Source organism: Lotus japonicus, chromosome 3 (genome assembly GCF_012489685.1).
Source record: "Lotus japonicus ecotype B-129 chromosome 3, LjGifu_v1.2".
In the NCBI taxonomy this organism is placed as follows: domain Eukaryota; kingdom Viridiplantae; phylum Streptophyta; class Magnoliopsida; order Fabales; family Fabaceae; genus Lotus; species Lotus japonicus.
Window position 1 is genome coordinate 86,145,355 of NC_080043.1, and position 20,114 is coordinate 86,165,468.

General features: G+C 35.2%; 4 protein-coding genes across 4 annotated transcripts; 1 reads left to right on the forward strand and 3 right to left on the reverse strand.

Annotated features, from left to right (window-relative positions):
- Positions 1-770: 770 nt before the first annotated feature.
- On the reverse strand, positions 771-1,706 carry LOC130746839 (glutaredoxin-C9-like). The gene has a single exon (XM_057599580.1). The coding sequence runs from the start codon at positions 1,582-1,584 to the stop codon at positions 1,087-1,089; it is 498 nt and encodes a 165-aa protein (XP_057455563.1). The 5' UTR covers positions 1,585-1,706; the 3' UTR covers positions 771-1,086.
- Positions 1,707-6,094: 4,388 nt separating this feature from the next.
- Positions 6,095-9,546, reverse strand: LOC130746840 (prohibitin-1, mitochondrial). The gene is made up of 6 exons (XM_057599581.1): positions 9,426-9,546; positions 9,025-9,207; positions 8,777-8,893; positions 7,472-7,642; positions 6,886-7,098; positions 6,095-6,529 (listed from the first exon to the last, which is right to left on the reverse strand). Exons 2-6 carry the CDS (start codon positions 9,196-9,198, stop codon positions 6,338-6,340), a joined length of 867 nt encoding a protein of 288 aa, XP_057455564.1. The 5' UTR covers positions 9,199-9,207; positions 9,426-9,546; the 3' UTR covers positions 6,095-6,337.
- A 4,301-nt stretch (positions 9,547-13,847) lies between these two features.
- Positions 13,848-14,821, reverse strand: LOC130746841 (fasciclin-like arabinogalactan protein 13). Its single transcript, XM_057599582.1, has one exon. The coding sequence runs from the start codon at positions 14,771-14,773 to the stop codon at positions 14,027-14,029; it is 747 nt and encodes a 248-aa protein (XP_057455565.1). The 5' UTR covers positions 14,774-14,821; the 3' UTR covers positions 13,848-14,026.
- Positions 14,822-16,195: 1,374 nt separating this feature from the next.
- Positions 16,196-18,707, forward strand: LOC130742905 (60S ribosomal protein L9-like). The gene is made up of 5 exons (XM_057595007.1): positions 16,196-16,496; positions 16,793-16,915; positions 17,041-17,109; positions 18,351-18,417; positions 18,585-18,707. Exons 1-4 carry the CDS (start codon positions 16,263-16,265, stop codon positions 18,396-18,398), a joined length of 474 nt encoding a protein of 157 aa, XP_057450990.1. The 5' UTR covers positions 16,196-16,262; the 3' UTR covers positions 18,399-18,417; positions 18,585-18,707.
- Positions 18,708-20,114: the final 1,407 nt, after the last annotated feature.

A 20,114-nucleotide genomic window follows, 5' to 3' on the forward strand; every position in this document is an offset into this window, starting at 1 on the left:
AATCCATCTGTTTAAGCTTTAGTTGTTTATTATGTTTTAATATAAAAAAAACTATTTATTCTATTTTTATTTTATTTTTTACTACGGGAGGATTATTGATTCAAATTCTCACTAAATTGCCTTCCTCTTGTAACCAAAAAAAAATTCTCACAAAACCTTTCTCTCATTTTCTAGCTCATTCGTTTGGCTTTCTCTTTGGAATTTGAAATTAAAGTGAGAAATCATTAATAGAAACTTTTTTTCAATCCCCCAAAGATTTAGCAAACCAATCTAGTGAGAATGTGCAACTTTACACTGTAGTTTCTCTAAGCACTGAAATGAAAATAAGTAGAACGAATTAAACTAGTCGAGAGAAAGGAAATGTAGTATTAGAGGTAAAAATATAGAATTAAGATAATTAAAAAATTAAAATTAGATGAGAAGAAATGAACAATGATCATATTTAATATTCGATTTCATTTGTTATCAAATTTAAATTATTTACTTAATTTAATTTAATGTAAGAGTTTAATTGATGATGTTTGCGCATATGCTTCACAAAATGAAATACAATAATCATTTATTTAGGGTGTGTTACTGTGTTTACTTTAATTTCCCTTCTGATGGGACACCTGGTGGATTTAAAAAAACCTTAATAAAACTCTTAGCCGACACACAGGCCCAATACATGATATGAAAAATGTTAGCGTGACGAAAGGAGAAAAAAAAAATTCTCCCACAACGACCAAGTGAAATTTGAACATTCTACAATCATAATTCATAAGCAACCATGAATTCGAAGGTGGGATATATTCAATTGATCATGTGTTGCATACTATGCAATTTGATTAACGTGAAGTGCACAATATCATAATTCACTTCATCAAATTGATGGCTCAAGAAAGTGATTTTAATCAACATCCCGGAAAATCACAAAGAAGAAGAAATCAACAGCAAAGTGAAAAATCAGAGAAAATATACAACATCATGCCCTGAAACTAAAATTGGAGAGTCATAGCACTCATTTAAATGCAGACCAAAGCACTTATTGACGAAGCTTATCAAGTGCTTTTTGACCTGTATTCAAACGAGTTCATAGTCAATTGGTCATAGCCATAAAGCTCCAGCTTGTTTGAGTAAGGGAACCAATTCACCAGAAATATGAGTAGCCATGAGACGCTCCAATCCTCCAAACAACTTGCCTCCAATAAACACAACAGGGAACTGTAATAATTTCCCATCATCAATAATGGCTTCTAATTCTCTAGTAAAATCCACTTCATCTTTCTCTTCAACCTCATGAGTTGCAGGGTTGACACCGAGACCCAAAAGCAAACGCTTCACCACATGGCTCATGCAGCATCCTCTCCTGCCAAACACTATGACCGCATTCTCAGAAACCATTTTGCGCACCATTGAACTGGAATTATTGGATGAATCAAATGAATGATCACTCTTCTTGTTCTTGTTCTTATCCTCATCGTTACTTGTATTATTGTTGGTGGTGATGTGGGAATATTGTGTAATTAATGGGTGTGGGGTGAAGCTGGTGGTAGGGTTGTGGTGGTGAGGACGCCATGACCTGTAAGGAATTGCTTGATGCATGATGATCAGAGAGACAGGGGAAAGCAAAATTAAAGATTTGTGCGTGTGGTTTTATGAAGTGGGTGGGTTTTGGTTATGGAGATTGGGAAGAGGGTGTGGAATATAAATGGTGAGGGGATTTGAAAGGGTCGTCATTCACTTACTTATATAGCACTGGCTACCTCCTACGTATGTGTTGTTTATGCTCTTTAAGTATTTAGTTAAAAGTTTAATCATCGACGACTAAATGTAATCAGTCTGTGTATAGCGAAAGATTGGTTAATGCAATTTTAAAATCTCTCGAAAGAGTTGTTTTCATGATTGTCGACTGTGAAAAATTTCGTGCTCACCAAAAATCATTTAGTAATTACTTGGTAATTAGGCCAATTTTTCCAAGCTAGTGACGCGGTGGCTTATGGTCATCTTCTTTGTGGCTGACGTTTGTGATTGTGTCACTTGTTCCTCTGATTTGTATTTTGTGTACGTGTTGATTTGGACGGCGCCCAACTTGTCATGCCCCATGTTTGATTTAAAATAATATAAATGTGTTTCTTTCTTCTCTTTTCTTATTGGATTCAATCTCAATTTAATCGGTGCTGTCAGCATTATTCCAATTTCCTATCTGGTTTTTAGCTAGTAGTAACTGCAATCAGATATTTTATTTCTGGATCAACATTTTCAGTCCACATTTAATTTAATGTTGTCTTTTGTTTTTAAATTGTGTCGTGTCATTTAAAAATCACTCATATAAAGTTATAATTTATATATATATATATATTTTTTTAAAAGAATATAATTTTTATATTCATCCACACATAAACATCAAACTATGAAAGAGAGAGAATTTGATTGGAGAGCATGAAACCTGAAAGAAAATGCATCTCATTGTCATTTATAAGCAGAAATGGAATACCTAATTGAAATGGAATAAAAATTAGATTTGTATGGCTAAAAAGTAAAAACTTTTACCCAGCCATATCATTGTCACATAAACATTTATGATACAAATGGTAGGATTGGAATTCTACTTATTTTATTTAACAACTCATAAACATAACTAATAACATAACATTTTTCTGATATACCATTTAGTGAAAGTTTTAATTGCCTCAAACTTTTGTTAAGGATTCATTTAATATGTTATATAGTCTTCACTAGATTTTCCCAAGGGGTTTTTCCTGGTAAGGTTTTAATGAGGCACTTTTCCTATAATCTTTCTCTAAGGAGGTGGTGGGTGGTGAGTCTATCAGCTTAGTTGGTGGTTCTTGATCTAGCTACTGTAAAGTTGATACATTTATTTTTTCTATCTCTTGTTCCTACTTGTATTGGGTTGAAGTACTCCTTGTACTTCATTCAATATATTTTATCCGGCTTATAAAAAAAGATATAGTATTAGGTCTTATAGTATTAATCCTAATATGGTTACGTATAATAGAATAAGATATGATAAAAGTTTAGTATTATACGTCATAACATTGATCATAGAATAATTCAAATAAAAACTCAGAATCTTAACTTAAAAAGGATTTTTACTTACAATTATAATAAGTACTCTACAAGAAAAGAAGATATTATTGATGATATAACAAACGCATGCAGGTGACACAAGTTTGGTGGTGAGTGGGAAAGGGTACAAACTTGAAGGAAGGAAGATGAGCGAGTCGTCACGTCAGCAAAGTCAGAATCCGTCGCCTCCACGTGGCATGGATAACGCTGTGACGTACTCTGACGTCACCACGTTTAACAACCCACCATAGCCTGTAGGTTCCGGCCACGTCAACGTACGCTTACAGCATCATCACGTCTTGGCTGCGTTGGAACCTTCCCCCACCACTAAAGACAAACAATTGTTTGTTATACATCTTTGATATATAAGATTTTCTTTTTCATTTTTAACTCTTTATTTCCCGTCATAAATATAAATATTAGTTAATAACTAGTCGAAAGCTCGATTCTTATGAATTATATTTTTGTGGAGACATTTGACATCCCTTCCACATTTAGTCTCTTCTAATTCGCTTTATGCTTGAGGCTCTTGAATGTCCATTAATGTATTAATTCAAGCACACACTTTAACACTAAAAATTAAAATTGTGTTTATTTGTTTTTGGATGTGTTTTATTTTTTCTCATTTTTTTAACATGCATTCAAATGGATTTTAAATCAAGGTTAAATATGTTTTTAGTCCTGTTAAATAGAGATGAATTGGATTCGGTCCCACAATTTTTTTTATAGGTTTAAGACTTTTACTCATTAACATTAACGAAATAGGTGAATTAAATCCTAGGGTGCATTTTATTGCGATTTAAACCGTCAATAATGCATTTTGTGACGGTTTGTTACCGTCACAAATGCACAAAAATAAATACAATGACTTATTTCATACATTTCATTATTTCTAGGGATTAAAAGCTATAAAAAGTTAGAAGGACCAAATCAAATTTACCACTATTTTATAAGGACTAAAAACATATTTAACTCATAAATGAAATCATTAAACAATGAAGCTTTCTCTTCAAATGTTGTGTATGAAAAATTCAACATGACGCGTAGCACATCATATGTGATTCCTTTAGTCGCAATAGAAAATGTGGCGTATTTTTTCTCCTAATCAAGATATTCTCACAATCAGTAGCCGTAAGACTAATTTTTCGTTAATAACCAGCGCTCTAAGCGGTAGGAGCCGATGAACTCATTCAACTAATCAAAGTAATTTTAATATTTTTCATCTAGGCTAAAGTTATAAAATGGATATCTGTAACCCACATGGCACATAATATAGTCTAATGTAGATAATTAAATTTAACACGTCAAAGCATGACGTGTGTGGTAATACCACATATATCAAATGAATTTGCCAATTGGCCACTGTGCCCATACATTACACCTAAAAAAAATTGAAACTGTCTTTATACGACGTATTAGGTTCAGTATGCAATGAATCAAACAAAACAAGAAGCGGCATGAAGTTTTTATTATTGTATGTGTACTTATCATAATCTTTCTATGACATCGATTCTGAATTGATGACATCAATTCTCAATCAATTAATAATAGAGTTAATCACACACCGCTTAGGTCATTGTGGAAACACATATGCATGGGAGTTGAGGTAAAATTGGAGAGTTAATTTAATTGCTTTGCTTGCTTCTTACAAAGATTGCTGATGATGCTCTAATCAATGTCAAATTGGAATTGTCATGTTAATGCTACAAACTCATGAACAGTTTTCCAATTAAATCGGTCAATTTAATCTTTTTTTTTTTGTCAGTAATCGAATCCATATTTTTTTATCCATGAGATAGTGAACCACTATCTATTATTATAAGAAATATGTAGACAAAAACAATAATAATAAAAGATATACTAATGTCACATAAAAAAAAGTTACATGCAAAAATCTACATACACGGACAAAAGGAACGAAAAGTCTAAAACCATGAATCAGACATTGAGTTGTAGCAAGGAGTATTTATAATCGATCAAATCCAATAAACACTAAAAAAACTGATCCAAAATCAAAAATTGAACAAACTGAATGAGATATTTTATTGGATTGGTTCAAAACCCTACAATTCCAATCAAACTGAATTATTTATTAAAAAAATAAAAAATTGAATAAATAGTTTTAAGTAGTTATTTAAATAAAAATGTAACAAAGTGAATAAATATAATCTTATTTTTTAAAATATTAGTTATCTTATGATTTATGAATGATGTTGCTATAAATTATTTATCTTTGTATTTATTATATATTATACACTTCTAAGATGTTTTTGGTTACAACACTTTTTTTTTACATCGAAAAAGATAAATTGCATCCGCCATGAATCGATCCATGGATCTCTCCCTACCCAACCCATACGTTCCCAGCTCCTACCACTTGAGTTATCCTACACTTCTAAAATTTATATATTACAATCTAAAAAAAAGTTAAACTAAAACCTAAAAATTCAATCCAATCTAAACCATTGTAAATTGGACCAGATCAGCTTGGATTTGAATTTTTAGGCACAATTTTCAGGAAATCGATGAGATTGTATTAGATGCATTTTTCCTTCAAAACCGATCATATCTAATTCACAAACAACCTAGGTTTGACGGTGCCAACGGTATTTTGGATTTATGCATTCTTATTCATAATATAAACAAATATATAACTTAGTAGACGTTCAAAACATGCCATCCGCAAATTGCTAGCAGCCTATAACCATATCATAACAAAATCATTGGTGAAAAAATACAGAAAAGTGTAAACCAGACACAGCAACAGAGGTAAAGTATGACCTAATGCCATAAAGGTTGACACAATATCGGTTGAGTTTGAAAGAGCTTTGTTAAGCTCATATAGTATAAGCATTGATGCAAGAGTTTCGGTAGCTTATGCCCTTCCTATAAACTATTTTGAACTTCAATAACTTTCTCAAATTAACTTGTGAATAAACACTTATGTGATAAAATATGTGCTTAATAAAACGGTTTACTCAAACACCCATTGTGTATCATCAGTCAAAATTCACGATGCAAAAAGTAAAACTCAACCATCCGTTTTAAGAGGGGCAGTATAATAACATCCAGGCTCAATAGTTGAAGGTATTTCATTTTATGTAACGTGAAGCAATTGTTTGAATAGCAAATAATACCTCTAGTACTAAAAATCTGATAATGCCACCTATATCAGGACTTGTTAAGACTTTTCAAGAAAATTACACCTTGAAATTGATCGTTATTCATATTTAAAAACTATAAGAGTATCGCAAACAGAATAACCGGCTTACTTTTTCTTGGGTTCCACATCCATCCCCTGGAGATTCAGCAACAGATCATCTGAATTTAGGTAAACCTTATTTGATGAATTTGCTACAGTATGTGCGATATCTCTTGCGGCTTCTATCTTCCTCAGTGTGATGAAAGCTGGATTGTTGGCGATAGCTTGCCCAATCAGTATGGCACTTTGAGCCTCACCCTGTTAATTAAACCGGTGTAAGAAAGGTCAGGTAGAGCATAATATTTGGGAAGCAAACTGCAAAAGGGGTCTTATATGCAATGTACTTTAAGTCCCACACTAAACCTGACAGACAGATTTATGAGCAGGATCCCTTGTTACCAAAGAAAAACATAACATCATGACGAAGAGAATGAAAAATCACCATTTTTTCCATGAGTTTTAAAAAAATGCTTATATAGAAGAATAGCAGTATAGTCTAACCCCCCAAATCGCACTTGTTCCATTTTATTCTGCTATGGAAATATAAAAATTGCAGAAGCTTGTATGAAGTACAAAAGCAGTAACTGCATAAGCATTAACAAATTTCTAGTTACCTGAGCTCTGATGATAGCACTTCTCTTGTCTTGCTCAGCTTTTTCAACAACAAATTTAGCTCTCTCAGCTTCTTGTGCAGCCACCTGCTTGGCTTCAATTGCAGCAGTAAACTCCCTGCCAAATGTGAGACTAGTAATTGACACATCGTCAAGGGCAATATTGAAGTTGGCTGCCCTCTCAGTCAGAATCTTCCGGATTTCCCGACTAACAGCCTACAAAGAATAAGGTCAATTTAACACACTCCCTTTGTGTAAGAATAGAATCTTTCAATTTGACTAAGAAAACATTGTATGAAATTGCAAATAAAACAAAGAAGCAATAATGGTTCCCTAGTTTGCGTGACAGTAAATCATCCTTATGATTTTATTTTGATAATATATTCATCAAGTAAAATAATTTCAGCAGAATATTTTCAAGGACAAACTACTAGTATGATGCATCAATTGGGCATCGGACAAGCGTAGAAACAACAACAAATATTTAACATCATGAAACCAACAGAAAAAGACATCTCAGGAACAAGCAACCCTGATAAGATAGTTATTTGAGCTATCATGCAACACATAGACAAGGTTTGCTCCTTACCTCTCGCTGAGTAATAAGCTGGCTGGCATTGTACTGGGCAACCACAGCTTTCAAAGTTTCATGGATAATCGAAGGTAAAACCCTTTCATTATAATTCTCTCCAAGGGACCGATAGACCGTGGGTAACTCGCTTGGCAAAGGACGGGTAAGGACTCGAAGTCCAATTTTCACCTGAATTATATGTATATGCAATTAAAAAAAAGGTCAACATTGTAAGCTTCTGAAAACCGAACATACACCTATAAAGTATTAATTAAAACTTTCAACATTCTGTCATTCACAGAACTGACAAGAACAAAAAATAAGGCATAAAACAACCCCAGGAAAGTGGTTGAAAGGACACCATGTATGTAGTGAGTGGGAGAGTATGGATGCAGCAGGTACAGAGGCTAAACCTAAAAAGGAAGACTGAAGCTTAAAATAAGGGATATTGATGAAGCATTTGCCATCAGACATTCAGTCTTCAAAGCCACACACCAGATGTCTAACAGCTTCAGCAGTTTAGAAAAAAAATCATATTAAATCACCACATGGAAGGAGGTCAAACTCAAGATATGTTTCGATCATTTCATATATTTAACAAGCACTTGTCAGATGCCGTTCTAAAGCTGACACAGATATTGAATTTAAAATAGATGATCATCATCAGTATATAATGGCCAAGTCCCAAAGCTAGAAGAACAAAATTGAAATGTATACAATAGATGAACGAATCAAATTTCCAACAGATTTTATTATATTATTAAATATCATAATCTTGACCTCCAGAGTACCCACTTTACGCAATAAGAAAGCAATAGACATATAACAGGCATGCATAAGCTTAAACAATACTTTGCAATCCAGAATCAGCTTAACGTCGGTGTAATAATGAATCAATTTTTACAGTCAGAATGTAATTCTCTTTAGCAATTATGTCAATGGTGAAACATTATGAATCAACTATCAGGACATCACTTTGTTAACTAGAGAGTCGTACAGTATGAATTATGCATTATGCATATAACAGAAGGATACAGAATGATGTCCACACAAGCATATCATCAAAAAGAAGATAGGGAAAAACGATGACAAATACATGCTAAAACAACACCTAATTCCTAATAATGAGAAAATTTCTTTCATAAATTGAGAGGAAAGCAATATATACAAAGACAAACAATTTCATTTCAAGTGTACATGGTGATCCAGATTGGCATTCTTCTTTGGAGGAAGGGGGCAGGACAAAGGTTGTTAGAATTTAACATCAAAAGCATATCCTCAAGACAAAACACAAGTATTAGCAAAATTGTATTTACTATTTACCATTTGGAGATCACGACTCCCCGATGTACTCTCCACTAGGTGTGGTCGTGCACGGACATCATAGATCACCGGCCTCTCAAACCATGGAAGTATGAAGTGCGTCCCTTCAGGATAGACCTGAATATATCAATTTCATTTCCAGCAACACAACAGAACTTAAAGTCACAAAATGGAGAAAATAAACCAAAGTCAGCCTACAAACATAACAGCATATTCGAGCAAAAGTCATCATCAGCTTAAACAATGACCTTGTCTTTGACACCGACAAGACGGTTGAAAACAATAGCGCGGTGCCCTCCTTCAACATTGTAGAGACTGTGAGTAACTGCATACAAGCCAAGCCCACCAATAACCCCCAGCTTCAGCAATGCAGAGGCACCACCACCAGGAACATTTGGAACTTTCACGTTCTTCAGATTCATTCTTCCTCACTGCACTCAAAAATACAAATCAAACGGTTAGCACAGTGAAGACGAGATTGCAAATTCAAATGGGAAAAAGTATAGCTGCAGATTTCACCGAAAGGAAACACAAACACACACGATACAAATCAATGAAATTTCTCCGAAAAATTTCATGAATTTGAACAAAGGGTGATCTGCATTTAGAAACCGAGAAGAATTTACAGGAAACAAAAGGGAAATTGTACCTTGAAAATTGCGATGAGAAAAATGAATTGATTAAGGTTGTAGGGTTTTATGTAGTTTGTTGAGTAGGGTTTAAACTTTTCCAGCAAGAAAACCGAATGAATGGTTCAGCCTCCGGGAACAAGACAGAGACTGTTGGGTTGGGTTGGGTTGGGCCTTTTTGATTTCATTTTTTGGTCCACCCATGGACCAAGGGTGTTTAAGTAATTTACAATAGCTAAATAAAAAAAAACTCTCAACAGCACTACATAGAGAAAGAGGTGAATCATTGAGGAGGCGTTGATTGATTGATTGAAAATTGAAATCGAACCTTTCGTTTGGAGCTCACTCATCTTCAACCTCCGACGACGTTCCAGGTGAAGAGTCTCAGCAATTGATGCATCAAATTGTGGACCACGCTTCCTTGAGATGGGAGAAGGTTTACAATAAGTCAAGTCATGTCTTAAAATTTGGCTTGTTGATAGGCCACAAGTCAAGTTTGGGCCACGGAAACACAATGCAGGTTAGGATTGGGCCACACAAAGCTTGACTTAACTTGTCTTGGCTTATTTCCACCCCTTTATGCACATAATTTAAGACTTCATTTATTGATGTTATAATTTGACTGAAACACCCTTACCAAATGTTGAGTTATATTAAAGAGAAAAAATCATAAGTATCGGTCATCTAATTGGTGAGAATTGTGATAGGTGAAAATATAAGGTGATAGTTGAAAGATATAATATTAAATGAGGGCATGAATGGAAGAAAATGAGATAAAATACTTTGGAATTGTAAAATAATAGTTTTGGAAAAAACATAAAAAGTTATAACGTCAATAGTTTTAGAACAGATGGAAGAATTGAATAGCTAAATTCCATATGAATCAATGAAGAATGTTGGAATTGCTAGTAGAGAACGTTGGAGAGCGGCATTTAAAATATTTTGTAAATGACATTTTAACACTAAATTTGACAACTAAACTAGTAGAGTGACCCTATGATTGTGCACATTTGATAGGTTTTGTGGGTTTAGGGCAAGATAGTCTCATTAAGGTAACCTAAGAATTATCTCTAATGATATTGTGGTTCACCACATATGCTACGAAAGCAATGCAAGTGTGATCAGTTCAAGAAGAAAAATCAGTTCGACCAACTAAGTTTGGTCGTTTATAAAATTGGACCTCTTCGATTTATTGGGACTTGGCCATGGAACAATACACTTTTACTAGTCGAACTCCTCACAAGTCTTGGATATCACGTTTGAAATTAACAATGTCCACAACAACTCTAATTTTACTTTAACATTAAATAACACCATATTTATAGGAGATGTTGGGTGTGGAAGAAGAAATGAAGCATGATCGAGTTGGGTTTGGGGTTGGGGTTAGGGCAAGGTGAGCGCGATTAGGAGGTCATGTATGATGTGTCATAGGCTTGGGTGGACTTTTGTTTGCCTAATCACCTTTTTTATAACATAATTAAATGTCAAAAACCCAGAGACCAAAGTCACACTCTTTGTTTGTGGGGTTCATTAATTCAACTAATCTTATGTTTTTTCGAATGGATCTCTCAGAAACATTCTTTATATATCTATCATAGATGAATTTTAATCAATTATAGAAAGTGTTAAAAAGGGAGTGTGAAATAAAATCTTACTAACAATTCTTTTTTACTCTGTGTGTAAAATAGATGTGAATGAATAGAAATTTGTTCCTAAAGATGTCAGAGATTATTGATGGAAATATATGAAAATGATCCCTTCATTAAGTCTTCCTATGTTAAGGGATGGCGTGAGTGGAAATTTTGACAAATATATTAAATATTAAAAACGATTGTGAGTTTTTTTTTTGGTATATCGGAAAGATAAATTGCACTTGTCAGGAATCGAAACTTCCCTCTACCCAACTCATATATCCTAACTCCTATCACTTGAATTATCCTACGTGAACGAAGTTTTTTGTGTGTGATTATATTGGTTTGATTTTATAATTTGTGATCTGTTTGTGCTAATATGGTTTGGGGCTCTTGTATCTTTGAGCGGTATCTAGTTTCTAATCTTCCTTCACAGGTTGTTGTCATGATATCTAAAAAAGTATTTTTGCTGTTAAAAAAATAAAGTTCGTGCTTCTTTAATTTGGCTTAATTGCACTTTTCGCCCCTGATCTATCACTATTGTGCGATTTTGGTCCCCTTATTTTAAAACGAGCGATTTGCATCCCACATGTTTTTACCGTCAACAATTTTGGTCCTTCTGTTATTGTTCCGTCCAAAATTTGACAGAAATGAGTGATTTGAACTTTATTAAATTAGCTGGCACCAAACAAAAAATTCCAAGTAGATAATTAGTATACACATCATTTTTATTTTACAAATAATACATTATAACCCCAAAAAAAATTAAAAACAAAATCCCCAAACCCTGATTCCTATCATCTTCAACTTTCAGCCCCCACCACCATCTTCAACCTCCAGCCCCCCACTCGCATGCCACCACCACAACGTCCCCTCCGGCCACCATGCTCCCTCCCTCCAACCCTCCAAACGGCGAACTAGACCACAACAATCCCTCATCCTCCACCTTCATAGCCTCATCCCCAACTTGCTCCGATCTCAATGACCCTCAACAACCCCTCAATTCCTCACCTCACACCGCGAGTCAAACCACCTTGTGCCACCGAGTATGGCCGCGACCCAGCGTTTTGCAGATCGATGGAGGCGAAGAAAACAGAACAATAAGCAAAGTAATTGTGTGTTTAAGCTTTTGGCTGAGGTTTGATTTCTGGGTTTTTTTGAGTTAAAAGTGAGGGAAGAAACTGAACAATAAACAAATAACTCAAAAACTAAACTGATTGTGTTGTTGGGTGGCTAAGTAACTCAAAAACCAACTCAATTTCACACTCTTCTTGTTATGTTTTTGTTAAAAAAGAAACTTTGATGAATTAATTGGGTTGGTTATGTTGTTGAATGAGCAGATTTTAGCCTAATAAGAAGAAGACTGATGGTAGTGGGATGGTGAGAGATGGCGGTGAGAGGGAAGAAGAAGATGGTGGTTGAGAAAGGAGGAAGAAGAATTGAAGAAGTGATTGAGATTTTTTTTGTTTTAATTTATTAATTGAAATACAAAAGTGATTTGGATAATAATTATGTATGTGGATCTATGTTTTGGGTGTCATGTCAATCAATGAAGTCCACATCATCCAATTTAGATGGAATATTGATAGAAGGACTAAAAGTGTTGACGGTAAAAACATGTGGGGTGGAAATTGCTCGTTTTAAAATAAGGGGACCCAAATCGCACAATCGTGATACATCAGGGACGAAAAGTGGAATTAAGCCCTTTAATTTATATAACATACATTATGTTCTTTTATGTGCTTTTTTTTTTACCGGAATTTTATGTGCTTCTTTGTTTTTTTTAAGTGAGTAATATATTGAAATTAAAGAGCCATAGAGATTAATACTTCTTTGTTACATATGTGATGATGATGCCAGAGGGGCGTTGGAGAAAATATTTTATACTATAGTCGATGTACAAGTTGAGAGTTTGGACAAACAACAGTTGTAAAACTGTGGTGGCAGCCTGGTGTATGGGATAGCATGTGGGATACCATTCACAACTAAAAATAATCAAATAATGTGAAGATCATATGCTGTTTTGCACTATGTATGCTCTGGTCAGGTGTATCATTGACATTTGAGTGTCACTCTCACAATTACAATTAAGCTATGGAAAATGTATTGGGACCAGCTCATGAAGGTCGACCATCAATTGACATACATAAATTGTATCGGTAAAAAATCGCAATAATATGCAAAGTATACAAAAAAAGAGATAAAAATATTTTTAGCGGTTTTGAACAGTTACACATACTGTCGTAAAAATTACACATTTATTTTACGGTAATTTTAAAAATCACCGCTAGCCATATAAGTCAATGTTAATTTCTTAAGATATGTTTGGGTGAGTGTTTGAACGGTCAAAACGCGTGTATTCACATGTTGGATCCCAACGATCCCAATTGTAACTTCTTTTAGGAGGAACATCAATCCCAACGTCAAACAGGCACTTATTAACAATGGAGTAAGAGATCATTTATATCAATCATGAAAAACAATCACGATTAATGTTTTTTTTTAAGAGAATAGAAGAAAACTCTGGTGTGAGAGAACTAATAACTAGTATCACATGTAATTCATAACAAAAACTCAATTGTCATGGTTAATGTTTTGAACTCTAGAGTGTGTGCCTTAAAACTCATTTGATTCAAAATAAGAAAATTTTTATCTTCACAATTCATATTCACCTCCACTTCCTGAAAGTAGTTGGGTAGCGAAAAGCTTAAAAGAGAAAAATGTGTGATGTACAAAAATAAAAGAGATATAAAAAGAAAAAGAAAAGAAATATAAAAATAAGTAGAAATGAAATCGAAGAGAAATTGGAAGTGTGAGGTAATTGAAACTCCTTATAACACGAGATTTCATAATGTAATGAAACACAAAGAATAAGCTCGTATGAAACACAACCCAAATTCCCTTTGACTGTACGGGAAAAATGAGACAAGAACAAAAGTGTAAGAGAAACAACCAACATGAAACAGAAATTTATAATTCTCATGATGAGATCAAGAGAGAGCTCCCATGCAAATGAATCCAAGCCCAAGAACCAATCCCAAACCCACATTCCTCCCAGCCACACCATTATCCTTCTGGCTAGCCGCCGGCGACGGAGCTCCACCCTTCTTTCCGGAGCTCGGTGTCTCATCAGAGGGAGTTGTTTCAGATGACTTAGGAGATGGAGCTGAAGATGGAGACTTGGCTCCAAAAAGCTCCAATGGCAACAACACCTTGTCCACTTGGTAAATCGCCAGAGGGAACTGTTGCCTCAAATCGTTGTTGATAGAAGTAGTGACCACCCCGGTGGTCACATTCACTTGGTTCCCTTGACCCTTGAAGTTAAGCCCCCAAGAGCCTTCTTTCTCAGAAGCCTGTGTCCTCACGGGGTTGCTCACTGTTTGGAGATCGGAGAGGGAGTAGTACTTTGGCGTGACATGGTAGAGAATGAGCTTCACTTTCTGGTCATCGGTGAGGTCATTGATGGCGCCAGACTTGAGGTTTTGGAAGGCGTTGTCGGTCGGGGCGAAGAGGGTGAAGCCTTGGGTGGTGGAGTTGAGTTGGCTCTCAATTTGGGTGAGTTGTTGGGATTCCTTGAGGAGGCGGATGAGGGTGGTGTATTGCCCGGCTTTTTCGAGGATTGCGGTTAAGTTCACCGGGCCGGAGGGAGCCGGTGCCGGGGCTTGGGCTTGGATTTTAGAAGCGAAGAGGGAGAGGAATGTGAGGAGAATGAGAGCAAGAGGTTTGGAGAATGCCATGTTTGTGTGGAGTGAGATGGATGGTGTGTTTGTGGAGAAAGTGAAGTGGGTTTTTTATTTGGATAGGGTGTTAGGTTGAGACTTTGTTGGCATGAGCTGGCTCAAGGCTTGCATACCTTTGATTATATTCCCTTAGTTAACAAATGAACCAGAAATGGACAATGTAAACTTGGCATATGCGGGATGCCATTAACCACTAAATAATCAAGTTTGATCATATAATGATTTAATTTGCATTATATATGTTCTGTACTCTGTAGTATCATTGAACTGTCAGAATTACTATAAACTATTGCATTATGAAGGAATTAGTATGTTCCACCAATTGCCATTATAATGAACTTGCACTACTAGAAAAAGGACTTTTCACATCAGGGTTTTCACAACGGTGGAAGAAATATCTGATGTGAAAGATAACGCGGTGGCAATATTGAAATTATAGTGAATTTTTATGATAGTTTTCACATCAGTTGGGAATATGTCTGATGTGGAAAATAATTAGTAAAGACTTTTTTACAACGGTGAATATAATAACCGATGTGAAAGCTAAACACGGTGACATTTTTGAAATTTTGATGAAATATATTTAACATCAGTGGTAGTATAACCGTTGGGAAAAGTCTTTCAAGATATCACAAATTCACAAACAAACACTGAATCCCTAATTTGCTTTCACGACCTAAACACCAATTCTCTGAAGCTCTCCTTCCTTCCTTCCACGGCCTCACTTTCAGACCACCGATTCTCTGAAGCTCTCCATCGCCGTCGTCCTCGCCTTCCCATGAATCCTCCTCTAATCCTCGCCTAATCCGCCCGAGTGGCCCGCGATCGTTGGCCACACCGGCACCGATGACGCGAACGAGTTCTGATTCAGAGGGTTGCTGCCCTAATCCAAACCCCTCTTCTCCCTCCTCTCCGCCGTCGACCGTCTCTCCTTCGCTCAACAATTTCAAAGGTTTGTCAAGAGCTCACTGACCGCGTCGAGGATCTGGGGCTATAGAAGCTAGGGCATCTTGTTCACAGTGGTGGTGGAAGCGAGCGAAAGAGAAGAAGAATGGAGGGAGCAGAAGAAGGAGTGGAGATGATGCTGGATTCCAAGGACATGCAACAACAGAGCAAAGCCTTCGACAAGCTCACTGAGGGCGTCGAGGATCGCCAGGTCGATTCCACTCGCGTTCAAAAGGTACCTTTCATTCAATCCAACAATACCCTTTTCCCATTCACCTCGCAAAATCGATTCCCTTTTGTTGTTTATGTGTGTTGCGTGTAATGGGTATGCGGTGATTTTGCAGGCCATGGCTTCCATTGCTACACCTGCTGAAGTTGATTGGAACGATTCAGTGTTTTAATGTCCATGTGATTGCAATACATAGTAATATAATCATTATTCGACAACTTAGTGTAGGGTAAAACTGCTGAGTCATAATAGTTCAATTTGTACCTGTGCTGTTTCATTTTGGCCTTATGTTTGAAATCCTTTCATCAGAGAATGAAGAAGATCTTTTCATCAGAGACCATGGACATCCCCGACGGCGTGAGCATCAAGGTTGAAGGCCCTCGTGGGGATTTCCAGCTCATCACCGATGAGAACGGCAAGAAGAAGCTCAAGATCGAGGCCTGGTTCGGTACCCACAAGATGAGGCTCATCTATGCCCATTTTCCCATCAATGCTAGCATCACTAATCACAACAAGGGCATCAAGATCCATAGCTTTCTACTTTTCGTTCACCCTAAACCCTATGTTCAACTCCTTTGATGATTTCCGTTAAGATTGGTATATGGGTCAGATAACAATGTTCATTTTCAGTCATCTTAGTTTCTCATTTGCTTGCTTGTTTAACTGGTTAAGTGCTGATCATTTTTTATTTTTTATTAACTTTGAACTGTGTATTTGTGTCAATAATGTGCTTTTTTTCAAGTAATTTAATTTTGCATTCGTTTGTTCGTTTAGTTGGGTAATTCAAGTCTGATTTTTCTTGTTGATTAATTGAACTATGGATTTTGTCATTGTGCGATTAGGTGAGGAAAGTGGATATGCTTGATGGAGTTTCCATTGTGCAATCTGAGAAGGTGAAGGATGAGTTGGTTTTCGATGGAAATGACATTGAGCTTGTTTCTAGGTCATGTGCCCTTATCAATCAGGTACAGTTTTTTTTCATTCTATGGATACATGCTAATGCCTGACTTTGTTGTTGTCTAATTTTTGTCTTGCTTGGATTTTAATTTTGGTTATTTTGTTGTTTTTGTTACATAAATGCCATGTTAAGAACAAGGATATCAGGAAGTTTCTTGATGGTATTTATGTTAGTGAGAAGGGGACCGCATTAATAAAGAAGGTACTTTTTTATCACCTTTTAAGTTCATTGATGATTTCTGTAAAGATTGTAATATATGATAGATAGTAATATTCATTTTCAGTGATCTTAATTTCTAATTTGCTTGTTTGTTTAACTGCTCATTTTGAATTCCTTGCTTTTTTCCTAGCTAGAGAATGATTTTTTGAAGAGAGATAAAAGTGGTGGTTATTTGAAAAGAGTTGTGTGTGAGAGTTATTTCTAGAACTGTTAAGAATCATGGCTAGTTTCATTTAGCTGGAAAACATGTGTATGATCTGAACAAATTCTGGATTTGTTGCTGGAAGGGTAGGCTGGTGTAAAGGCATCCCTATGCTTTTCTGAGACATGTATCTGTATATTTGATTCTATATAGTACTTGATACTTGTTGATAAAGTTAAGAAGAGTAATGTGTATGTTGTGCTTGCCTGTTAGGAAGCCTGAAAGATACTCAAGCGTTTATGTGATATACTCACCCGTTGGCTTAAAAAGAAACCTTTGGAGAACCCATTGATGTGGAGATTATAGGAAGCCTGAGAGATGCTCAAGCTTTTTCTCGTAATCATGCTCACAAAGACACTGGTAATTGAGAGTTGATACATGAATTTTAGCATTCTTTGTATAGAAATTATGTTATCAGTACTATTGCAGCTGGACTTGATGGAATTCGTTTAGCTATTTCTACTGCCACTCGTTTAGCTATATTGATATTGATTCCTCTCCCACATCGGTGACTGTCTCTGGCCAGATTATTTTATGAGGTCTCACATTTACCCAAATCTTTTCTCTTTTTTTTTTTATTTGCAAAAACAAGCACTCCTTCATGCTGCTAATTCTGATTACCAAAGTTTCATAATCATCGTTTGCTCATAAAATTCACAGAGCCTCATCCATGTCCATAAAAGCATGATCTGAGTTTTTTTATTGTTGCAGGCCTCAATTGTCATTTTAGAAATTCACATCCCTCACTCCTTAACTGTTTACCTACATCATTTTGTATTTGGCTTTTCATTTTTCTGTCATTTAACAATTTCAGTGTTAGCTGCTTCTTGCTTTTCAATTTTTTATTCTCTTTTAGCCATCTGATTTAACTCCTGTTTTTAATTTTCAATTGTTTAACCTGCATCTATGTAGAAAAGTTAAGTTTGCAATGGATCAATGTAAATAAATGAGAAAGCTGAAGTTTGTTGATTTAGTTCTCTATTTCTCCCTCATCTTTATTCTTATATTCTTCCATATGTAGGTGGTGAAAAAGATCGTTATGGGGAAAAAGATTGGAGCATGTATTTAGTAGAAAGTCTAAATTAAGGGTATGTGTTTATCTAATATCTATACTTGCAGTTTTTGTGCATCAGATTCATTATGTAATGAATGAGCTAGTTATACTGGTTGAGAGATAGTTAGTGCAATGTACTAATGAAGGGTTAGCTAATGAAAATAATATTCATCCACTTTCTCTCATTTCCTTCTATGTTAGGTTAACAGTGTGTGCTACTTCACTTTCTGTAACTGGAACTTTGGAAAGTTAAATTAGTTATGACCTAATTATATGAGCTATTTCTGAATGGAAAATGTGCTAGGTATGACTTTTTAATTGATTCCAAACATAACTGGTTTTGTTTTTTTTTTTAAAAAAAAAAAGACTTTTCACATCGGTTTTGGAATAAACCGATGTGAAATGTGTAGTTTTCACATCGGGTATTTGATTCCACCGATGTGAAATACACGTACAGATTTAAAAAAGAAATTACTAAACAGACTTTTCACATCGGTTGCGGCATAAACCGATGTGAAATGTGTAGTTTTCACATCGGGTATTTGATTCCACCGATGTGAAATACACGTGCATATTTGAAAAAGAAATTACTAAACATACTTTTAACATCGGTTGCGGCATAAACCGATGTGAAATGTGTAGTTTTCACATCGGCTGTGTACCCGATGTGAAAAGGTGTGGACATACCACATCACCTTTGCTTACATCGGTTGTCTACCCGATGTGAAAAGTACTTTTCGCCCGATGTGAAAAGTACTTTTTGTAGTAGTGTTGGTCCAGTACAGGGTAGCACCGATTGAGACAGCAAATTAAATTTGGCTAAATTCTTAGTTTATCCAAAAATTCCCAGTCAGTCTTTAATTAAATGCTCCTTTAACATCCAAATTTTCACTTACCATGGAAAACAAAGGAGGGTAATTATTACAGGTTTCCAAATGACTCTGGCCTACCAAGGTTTAACTAGTAATCTAACACCTTCTTGAATCTGTTCCAATCAAGTTAAATTACAGAAGAAATAATAAACTAACTGCAAAAAGATCAGTAATATATAGACTAATGAGAAGGATAAGGTCAGCTTCTACTCCAATTCTCAAGCCTTCATCAAATATAGATTCAAGAGCAACTAGGTTAGTGTTAGCTGTAAAGTATTATGAGTCTATATCCCTTCCCATCTTACCTGTCGCGCAAAATTGACAAATCATAAAATCCAAAACAACAAGCTAGCTACTGCAATGGTTGACTTTTATTCTGAATCTTGTATGCCATAGTTAGCATGTGCTTTCTAAGTCAAATTTGAGGATCTGGATCCTCTCCAGCCATTATCCCTCTCCAGCCTCTCCATCTGAAATTTCAGCCGTAAGATACATATTATTGCATTGTAAAAACAGTAACGCTTATGACTTCATGACCATGCCTTATCATCATAATAGTGTGAAATGCTATCATAGTATCTTGTTATTTGTTATCTTTGTTCGAGTGTTTGGGAGATAAAAAATAAAAAACTAAAATGTGCAAAACTATATATGTTGTAAAAATACTTTTTTTTAGTTTAAATATTAATATTTAAATTAAATATTTGAATAAAATTAATATCATGTATCTTTTACTGAAATAATTTCTATATTCATTTTAGTTTTTATTTTTTAATTTTAAGAATAGAAAATAAAAAAAAATAAAAAAAATTGGACTTAATGTATATTTGTAATTTAAACCGAAAAGTTTAATTATAAT

Bases quoted from the DNA above. Each gene is read 5' to 3' on its own strand.
- LOC130746839 (XM_057599580.1), bottom strand. From the start codon at position 1,584: ATGCATCAAGCAATTCCTTACAGGTCATGGCGTCCTCACCACCACAAC.
- LOC130746840 (XM_057599581.1), bottom strand. From the start codon at position 9,198: ATGAATCTGAAGAACGTGAAAGTTCCAAATGTTCCTGGTGGTGGTGCC. The intron at 7,643-8,776 runs GTAAATAGTAAA...CATATAATTCAG, and splicing joins GGAGTCGTGATCTCCAAATG to GTGAAAATTGGACTTCGAGT. The intron at 6,530-6,885 runs GTAACTAGAAAT...TTTAATTAACAG, and splicing joins GTGCTATCATCAGAGCTCAG to GGTGAGGCTCAAAGTGCCAT.
- LOC130746841 (XM_057599582.1), bottom strand. From the start codon at position 14,773: ATGGCATTCTCCAAACCTCTTGCTCTCATTCTCCTCACATTCCTCTCC.
- LOC130742905 (XM_057595007.1), top strand. From the start codon at position 16,263: ATGAAGAAGATCTTTTCATCAGAGACCATGGACATCCCCGACGGCGTG. The intron at 16,916-17,040 runs GTACAGTTTTTT...TGCCATGTTAAG, and splicing joins CATGTGCCCTTATCAATCAG to AACAAGGATATCAGGAAGTT. The intron at 17,110-18,350 runs GTACTTTTTTAT...TTCCATATGTAG, and splicing joins GGACCGCATTAATAAAGAAG to GTGGTGAAAAAGATCGTTAT.